This window comes from Nematostella vectensis, chromosome 7 (assembly GCF_932526225.1).
Source record: "Nematostella vectensis chromosome 7, jaNemVect1.1, whole genome shotgun sequence".
Taxonomy (NCBI): domain Eukaryota; kingdom Metazoa; phylum Cnidaria; class Anthozoa; order Actiniaria; family Edwardsiidae; genus Nematostella; species Nematostella vectensis.
Genome location: NC_064040.1, coordinates 4,073,003 through 4,082,966, shown reverse-complemented (window position 1 = coordinate 4,082,966; position 9,964 = coordinate 4,073,003). Strand labels below are relative to the sequence as shown.

The window sequence follows — 9,964 nt, the reverse complement described above, 5'->3', positions numbered from 1 at the left end:
GAGGGGGGGGGGGTTCTTCTCATGTCGAACTGATAGGGATGCTCGTCGTTTTTAGGGGTCAAAATCGGGCCTCAGGTATTTATTAGGGGTATCCGAGAGAAAAAATAGGCTTTTCTCTTAGGAATGGTATTTTTTAATGCATAATTCTGAGTTATTTTTTTTAGGGTAGCAATTTTTGGTGTGCAGATAATTTTAGCGGTATTTTTCCAATTTCCCGACGAGCATCCCTATCACTTTTACCCTGAAGAAGCGCGTGGCTGGTTTCCGTTCTTTCATATTTTACCCTCCCCTCCCTAACAATAGTTTTATCGATGTCAACACTAACCAATAGGAATGCGAGAATTGTACGACGTCACACACAGCAAAAAGTTGTTCTGTTTTTTGGTGCCGAAGTTTTATCCTAAATGAAAACAAATATACGGATTTTACACATAATATGTGATCGCTTGATATTTCCCTAACACACGATGTGGATGGATAGAGCAAGTTTAATAAGTCGATGAAATCAAATCGAGAAATATTTGTTGGAGTAATTGCTTCCGAAGACGAACAACAAAATGGCGCCGCAGTCATGCGAGCAAAGAAGAAATCTTTCTGGCTCGAGCAAGAAACCATGGCTTCAATGTAACGATAAACGGTAACAAATCAAGACTTTTATCTTGTGAGTTGTCGATCTGATTATAGCCCAGTGGCTGGCTTCCCGATGAGTTCAATGGAGGGCGCCGGGGGTGCTCCTTTGATGAACGATTACAAACTCGAGTTCTTTAACAAGCGATGGCCACAGACACTTCTGGGAGGGCTAAAACCACGACTCGGATACGATGCTCCAGTATATGTCTACCTAAACCAACTACTACTTTTTCTTTTTCCCTTTATTCTCGGCGGAATCTTCACGATTTTGTCCGAGTTTGCGATTCTAGACTCGCTGGCATGTTGCTATGTTTATGGTTCGTTGGTAACAATATTGGTTCTGTCGTTACACGCATCGAGTTGGTTTATGAAGCGAAAATATTCAAGTGTAACAAGAGTAATAGATAACCACCTCGCGCAGGACGACGAGATCGACTTCGTATCATGCTGTGGAACTGAAACACTGGAATTTCTATTCCCTCCTAAAAGATTCGTCTTTAATATTGTCATTCATGGTTTGTTATCTGGCCCTATATGCGCACTACTGTTCCTATATCTATTGCCAGCCAATCTCATGCGGTTATTTGCTAGTGAGGGTGCGACTGCTGTGTTGTATATTTTTGGCTGGATAACAGTTTGCGTTGGACAGTTCTCATTGTCGTCATCTCCACCCCCTGAACCTGCAGTATTCCATGCACTTGACTCTGCTGAGATCAAACCACTAATGAGGCCATTCTATGTGCTAGTCTTTGGCATAACTGGACCATTTTCCACGTAGGTATCCTTGTTAATGTTAAAGATTTTACAAAAAGTCTGAGACTTGACCATTTGAGTAAACTGCTTTTTGGTGGTTAAGGAGTACATGTGCCCCTACACGCCCAGGTGTAATTCAAGTGTTTTTTTAATCATGACTTTTTGGGTGTTTTGTATTTTTGTTTTGTCTGGTGTTTCTAGTAAGGTATAAGCAATATAAGTTTCTAAAGACAATAAAGAAACAACAAGATTCCTTCCTTCTTACACTCAGGGTCTTAATACTTGACAGCTGTCACTGGAAATCTAGGCTCCCAATAGTTTGTAGTCTGAGTTCTAAACTAAAGAGTAGAATTTTTTTGTGGAATTCAACAGTAAAAGCTGAATTCAATGAAAACACAGGCTTACTGCATGTGCAGAATAATTTGACCCCTTAAAACACATCAGAATCAATCGGAAATTAAAATGAATTAATCTAACTTGCTGTGGGATTTTTGCAATATGAAAATTTTATATTAAATTCACTCATTGGATAATTAGCTCCTCTATGGAATTGAACAGTGTCAGGGATTTCATTTAAGCCTGGAAGCGGGTAGAACCACCAGCTTGTGTTTTCCGAGCGCCAGCTTCTTTTCACAAAAAGTCAATTCATGTTTTATTTGAACTAATAAGATAAAATAACTTCAACCCCCTACTTATCAATCTCCGCCGCCTACTCTGAAACTTAATTACACCTCTGAGTGTGACAGAATCCTGATCATGGGGATAATTAGTTCTCAATTTATTCCCAGGATATGGCCAGAGTTTCTGGCTGTAGATATTGCCCTGCATATTGTGTTCCCTTTCCTGCTGTTACTATGGTTGTTTGGGATCCTACCTCCTCTAGATGCCTTGCTCTCCTGGCTTGCTGAGCAATTTCTAGTAGGGATGCTTGGAGGCTCACCAATGGCTTCTGATATGAGGTTTGTGTCATGAAAACTATTTTCAATGTATGATCTCCCTTAGAGTGACAGAGATTTATTTTTGCTAATTTTTAGAAAGGGAACCTATCTTAATGGTAACTTTCTCCAGTATGTAACTACAGCTTGTTGTTTTATTCCTTGTAGGTTATTTGTTATGCTGCTCATATCCAGTGTTGGACTGATCCTTGCTGTGTTTGTACCAAGCCACATTGCCGTCATTGCTATCTCCTCATTCTTTGGCTACGCACTGAGCACAGACATTCTTAACCTCTGTTATAGCGTATGGAAAAAGCTACGGCAATCACCCCTGTTTGACCCGTCAACAGAAGATATTATAAACAGAAACCAGTGGCATGCAAAGGAGTTTATTGATCATGCTGTCATGCTAACCCTAGGTGTGGTCACTCCAACAATAACATACCACTTCTCTACTGAAGCTTCATCCCAGTCACTTGCTGATAGTCTAGGCTATGTGTTGATTGCTGTACTTGTGATTGTCAAGATTCTGGGTGACGTGCAGGGTGTCTATTTGCTGGGGGGTCTGCTTCGAAATCCATTGTTCCCAAAGAGTCTTCATTCTGAGGGTTCTTTTATTCAGAGGAAGAAGAAGATGTATTATGTTGCATTATCACGACATGTTATTCTTGCATATGGTATGTAAAAGAGCTATTAATAACACAGTGATTCCAGACCCTTTATTACTCAGTAAAACTCAGTCAATAGACCGTTGTCACGATATTGGGCGCGAATCCAAAATGCCACAGACTGGCGGGCCACAGCTGATCTAAAATGGTGTAGGAAGTGGAGTTTACGGACAAAGCTATAGAAAATCCTGCCAAAGCGTAGTCTTGGGGTTACATTCCCCCTTGCAATTTGGATCGGCTCTGGGCCTGCCAATCTGTGGTATTTTGGATGCGCATACAACATTTAAGACTGTGTATCTTGGGAAAGGTTATTACCAGGTAGCTTTGCTTTTGCCGGCAATGTATGTAGGTTTCTAACTTGACACTTTTTTACAGTCTCGCCCTTGTTGATGTTGGCTTATCTGGGTCTGTTCCTCGCCCCTCATTCTGTGTTGCTGCCATCAGCAATAGTTGCATTTGGCACTGTTAGATCCATTCGACAGGTAAGGCGTCACATATGTTTAAAGGGGTTGACTGACTTTGGCAGTAGTTGCATTTGGCACTGTTTAAAGGGGTACATACTTGCACAGCTGAAAAGTCACTGTTGATTCGATATGCTCGATAACCACCCAAACCATGTGAAATAATAATAATAATCCATGTTTTTTACGACATTTGATTTTTCTGACTAATACAATATTGTGGTTCGACCATCGAGCGGATGGAAAGGAAGTGAGAGCAGTAATTTTGGGTTTTTGCTTTTCTGTTACTCAAATTCTTAAATTGCAAAGTGTAAGCCAATTAGATCCTTTGCATACTTTCTACTTTACACTTGGATTGAGTAAACAAAAAGATTTTTGGATGGCTTATAACACGTTCTTTTGTGTTTTATTTAGTTTTTTTGCTACAAGTGTGCAAGTGCCTCTTAAAGTTTTTTCCATACTTTGGAAATCAAATTCGTCATTTGTCTTTGTGTTGTCCAGGTATGGCAGCATACGTCACACAGCCTTCTTGAGCTATGTGTAGCATGCGTCATCAACATGCAGGCGCCCACTGCCCTCCCCAGCTGGTGGTCATCCGCGGGCCTTGGTCTGCAGTTGATGCTGATTGGTGCATGCCGGGATAGAGTCACGCAATCCTTCGACAAGCTTCTCTTTCTCGTCACGCTAGCCGTCACGTCCTACAGTCTCCCCAAGCAAAGACACAAAGCAACAGTCCCCCTTCTTATAATCAACATCATCTTTTTACCTGTGATGTTGGGAATAGTAGGGGCTGGGGTGTTCCTATCCGCACCTTTGTTGCCGTTATTTTGTATGCCTTTATTCATTATTGGGTTCCCAAGGCCCCGAAGGAGCTGGCCTCGCACTGGCACAACACAAACATTCACATGCATGGATGCGTCATATTACAGACAGCTTGCGCCGGAAATTATCAAAGCTTTCTCAACCACCCTGGCCTCAGGCGCAGCTGGTAGCCCATCAGCTGGGGACCATTTCCTGGCCCGGTACCAGGACCGCCTAGTATGGGTACACGTGCTGGAATGTGGACGTAGGTACTGCTCTGTTGTCATTAAAGGACTGGAGATGCAGGAGACTTCGTGTCATACCGTAGAAGCCGCGCGTGTTGATGAAGTCCTCGATGCAGCTTTTATTCACGAAGAAAAGGGTGCGAGTATCTATTGTAACCCCTACCCACTGAACGTGCTCCGACCGTGTGATGCAGTCTGCCTTGACACGTACTCAGATGCCAGGAATGTGTTGACTGGAATCATCGACCAGCCAGAAAACTTGAGAAAAGTATCCGAGAACTTCGTGAAGACGACCTTATGGGTATTAGTCAATCATTGTCTCTCTCAGAGCACTCAGGATAGCGTTTCTGTACACGAAACCCGGCCCAGCTCAACAACTCGACTTCTCACGCCGAGTACTATCGTTACGAATACTAATATGCGGGATACCCACACAGATGAGCTAGAGATGACGAGAGTGTCTCCTGTTCCGAGTAAGAATATGGCGGAGGACATTGCGGTGGAGAATCCGTCAAGCAAACCTCTACGGAGCAACTCCCTGCCGAGTCTGAGTGGTAGCGTATGGTCACAGGAGAGCCTGGATATGAGCTTGTTTCAGGCAAAGCCAGAGAAGTTGAACGATGTGATTCTTTGCCATGACGATGATCCGTTCGATTTAGGGGGATTCCCTGCGGTAGATATTGGCAAACCGCGAGAAAAAGATGACGCATTCGCGCTACCGAACAGAGTACATCACACACATGCTAATAATAATCAAAGGAGTACGACAGGGAAGCCTGTCAGTGCCGAATTCAAGTCTAAACACGCTTACAAATTAGACTTGCCTTCAAAGTGGAAGGCGGATCTTCCCGATATGGCCGCCACCATGCGCTCCATGGCAGTCAAATTCCCAACGGAGTGGTACAAACATGTTGTCAACTCGCTCGACCTCGACGTAGATGCCGAGACAAGAAGTGACATCGCTTTGGACCCGACTTTGCAGCAGTTTTACGAGAGACTGGTACTGACTTGCTATGCTATAGTCGAGGTACTCGGATACCCAGGGTCCTCAGCGCACCTTGCAGGGCCAAGCCATGTCTTCAAGGTCAGTGAAACATACCACATACAGATGTGAAAATCTCGACTTGCCCCATACAGACTTACACCATTCAAACTTGCCCCATACAGACTTACACCATACAGACTTGCCCCATACAGACTTACACCATACAGACTTACACCATACAGACTTACACCATTCAGACTTACACCATACAGACTTATCCCATACAGACTTACATCTTACATACTTGCCCCATACAGACTTTCATCGATAACACAAGGCTGAAAACGTATGTTGTACGCCTCTATGAAACAGAGTAGTTGCGCTGACATTTAAAGCGTTTAGCCCTTCTTCGGACGTTTGTCGAGACTAACGTTTGTATGTCCTATACAAACGTTAGTCTCGATTTATCATGAAATAAACATGTTTATGATGATATGATATGTTATTCCAAGGTGTTCCACGAGCACATTCCGTGGTCGATGCAGCTAGAATGGTTAGCTAAGAATGACGTCACTCTCTACATTCTTGTTCTCAAGGCCTACAGGTGAGACGCAACTATGAACTAAGATACCTTGGTAACAAGCCCACGTCTGATTTACACGGTTGCCATAGCGAAAATAGTTATCGAGAGGTCGAAATATATCCTTTCCCTAAAAACAAGGGAAGTCAGAGCCTGCTTACCGCTATACAGAAACCTACCAAAGATCGAACAGGATCCAAGAAGAATTCTGCTCTTTAAGCTTCTTTTACTTGCGCCCTTATCCGTGCCCCCACCCCCTCCCCACGGCTTTTTTCCGTTCCCATATTGTCTTAGATCTTCCACGGTTTCACGGTTACAAAACTGTAATAAAACTATCAAGGTGTCCACGGTAGCGTCGCACACATCTCGCACTTTATTGCCCATTCCTCTGTATTAACTTTACCAATCATTTGCCTAGGTACGCGTTTAAGTTAACATATGACGAGGCTGTCATCGGTGACATCAGCGATCACGAAGAGCTGTCAGACTACCTGCGAGAGTACGACTCTGATTGGTTCATGGGGAGTGACGAGAGCGTTGAATGGCAGCGGGCAGTGCTGAGTGACAGGCCCAACTTGTTCTCAATCGGAAAAGACAAAGAGAAGGTACATTGTTTATGCGTCCCAATTCCTCCAGGCTTCTTGTGCGTCCGGTTGCATCCGGGCTACCTTTGTATTTCCTTCCTTCGGTCTACCTGTGTATTTCCTTGCCTTCGGTCTACTTGTTTATTTCCTGGCCTTTGGGCTACCTGTGTATTTCCTTTTCTTCGGGCTACCTGCTTATTCCCAAATAGCAGCCCTGATAAGATTGAAATGTCTTGCATGGGAGTCTTGTGAGACGCCGCTATTGCAGCAGCTCCAATGGCTCATTTCTTGCTGTCTATTTTAATTCTTAACTGCGGAATTTTCAGATTTTCGTGCTTACTCTCTCAGGGCACCTACACAAGCCGAGTCCTGAGCAAAAACCGACTGTTGGCGCCGATGGGCCGACTGAACCCCGAAGCTGTTCGTGGCCAATGGGCGGCACTCGCGCTTGAGCTGCTTTACCTCACGAACGACGACGAAGAACGTTATAGCATCCAGGCCCACCCGACTTTGCTCCGAAACCTGACCATCCAGGCCGCAGATCCGCCACTCGGGTACCCTGTGTACTCATCCGGGTCCTTGCATATGGATATTAATGTACCTTGGTCTTATCAGGGACATTGATGTATGTAGATGCATTACGCTCAATATAACACAGGGGCTGGGTTTTATAGGTATGAGTACAGGTGTGTAAATATTTGAAAATAGCTGAAATAACTGTAGGCGTGCCTCATTCGTTGTGAATACATACATTACACTCGATGATGTGTACAAAACGTCACGTGACTTTCATAGACTATAAGCTCTGCGACTTCCGTTGATCCAAAACTCTATGTACTAAATTGTATACACCTATTTCAGAAAACCTTGTCAGTGCAAACGGCAAATGGCGATTGAGAGATGGCAGCTATACGACCGGAAGGACCCATGGATTCCAAAATAATTGTTCAAAATTCAGAAAAATTTCGATAAAACATACGACTTTACATTTAATATAATTAATATATGGTTCATCACTTGAGTTTCTCAATCACCTTTATTTTTACAAATAAGTACTACCCCCAAACACCTGTCGGTCGTAGAACTCTGCTTTTGGCAATTGCCATTCGCCGTTTGCATTGACAACCTTTATTGAAATAGGTGTACTCATTTCAGTAGCGAATTGAATCTGCGTGAATCACTGTGCAAATCCATCCTTCAACAAAATCGGCTCAACTATATTTCTTACGTATCAGAAAACCAAGAGAAAGTTATATTTCTTAGAATAATGAGAGTTTAGAACATTCAAAGGGATCAGGAACGAGACGAATCGCACACTTTTGGCGTATATTGTAAGAATTGTGGTTCTACACCTTTGTGTTTCGTTAGCATGTGAACATTGTATTTATTGCTTTACACTTTGTAAGATGTTCACTGTGTGAATATTTTATATAATATATTATTTTGAAGTGTGAGTCTGATAGACTTGTATTATATCAGTCAGTGCGTATGCTCGGAGACCCAAAAGTCTTTGCGGGCACTCCCGAGGTTCTTACCGCAAAAGGGCGTGGGATAAGATCTGGATCCTCGATCATGAAGACTTTGCCTTTTCGCCCATTGTAAGCAACAAAATGTGAATAAAGCATACCCTCATATCTAATGTTTTCAAGATTTTCTCTTAGGCTGGCTTTAGGCTGAACAGACAGCACGGTTTAGTCGAATGCGCATGCCTGCGACACCGCTACAACTCGAGGGTAGAGTGTAAATCAGCATATGGCACCGCTACGACGCTCGACAACGAAAGTCGTAGTGTGTAATTCAGGGCTAATACATATCGTCGTAGGTAGAATACGACTAAATTGTCGTAATAAAAAGGCGGTCATGGTAAGAGCTACACCTTATACTCGGGCAGTTGTACCAATTTTCTGAGGAAGCAACAACTAATGGAATGCCTTAATTTGACACCAAATATTATTCTCAATGTGATTGGATAGAAAAGTTTATTCAGGTGTATTTCCATAAGACATTCGGTACAAATTTTAGAACTTTTTATTTAGGCAAAGTAGCAATGTTTCAGTCATTATCAGCAATAGAGATTGGGTTCAATTTCCCACATCGATAGAGACCGCCGGGTCCGTGATCTTGCTAACATTTAAAGGATCATGCTCAGACATGCGTGATTTCTGCTCGACTTTGATCATCCCTTGGATCCTCTCCTTTTTGAGTTGTGAGCGATGGAAGCACAGGGCCGTGGTGATAAAAACAGCCAGGATAATCCCTGCACCGATAGTAAAAGAGATCGGGAAAAAGAGGTGGTGATGGTAAAACCGTGTCAGGATGTCTCCTTCCGCGTCCGAGTACATCGGAGGCCTGGGAGCGTATGCTTGCGCATGCGCGTGCTTGTGGTGGGGCTTGAACGCTTTGTGGTGCTTGTGGGAGTCTTTGTGCACGCCTCTACGCATACGCCGTAGCATATTGTCCACTAGGTTCAGTCCGTTAGCCACCAATTGAGCTTCCGTTTGATTGGAGGGATTCACAGGTGACGCGCAGTCAGGAGGCGAGTATCCCTTTTCACACGAGCACACGCCTGTAAGCTTATCACACACACCGTGATGGGAACAGTCTTTTGGACAGCTAATGCGCTGTTCAGCTAGCGCCGGGTAGCAAACATCATGAGAGCATAACCCGCCATAGATTTCACACAGTGAGAGAACAGTGGAGTTGCTATTTTCTGGACAAACGTTAGATGATCCTGTGCAGAATTCGGATTGATCACACACGTGTCTCGGAGCCCTACAGATCACATGTTCCGAGGCGAAGTACCCGTCCATACAGCACTCGCCACTGACGCACTGCACCACGTGATCGGTGACGTCGACGCCGAGTGCTGTGCCTGATAAGGCAAGCACAAGGCTCAGATACACGACCGTCTTAACCACCATGCCCGAATTCTGCTTGGTGTCAGCATGCGCGCGCAAATGTGTCTTACGTCATGTCATAATCGCGCACTGGTTTGTTACGTCATGTTAAACTAATAAGTCCTGCGCACGCCAACCTCGTGTACATATAAATGGATGTGTTTTTTTTAAACTGCTTTCAGAGCTTGTAGTGAGTCTAACGTCCATACGTTTGCCGAAACAGCCTTTACGCGGGTTAAAACTACGCAATACATACCTTAGACACCATGCCAACTTCATCTCTTAGCCGCAATCACTCCCCTCTCGATATCTTGTCGATGATAATTACCAATCAAAATGATACTATAATATGAAAATGACGCAGCGAAAAAGGAACACAGTTGTCTGGTATGGGAAAGTCACATGTTGGAGGAAAAAACACTAGA

At 43.8% G+C, this 9,964-nt stretch overlaps 1 protein-coding gene across 1 annotated transcript; it reads left to right on the top strand.

The window, feature by feature from the left end:
* The first annotated feature begins 342 nt into the window (after positions 1-342).
* On the top strand, positions 343-8,276 carry LOC5514930 (pecanex-like protein 4). Its single transcript, XM_032384508.2, has 8 exons — positions 343-1,404; positions 2,172-2,342; positions 2,487-2,995; positions 3,362-3,468; positions 3,949-5,577; positions 5,991-6,082; positions 6,477-6,663; positions 6,991-8,276. Exons 1-8 carry the CDS (start codon positions 704-706, stop codon positions 7,264-7,266), a joined length of 3,672 nt encoding a protein of 1,223 aa, XP_032240399.2. The 5' UTR covers positions 343-703; the 3' UTR covers positions 7,267-8,276.
* The last annotated feature ends 1,688 nt before the right edge of the window (positions 8,277-9,964 follow it).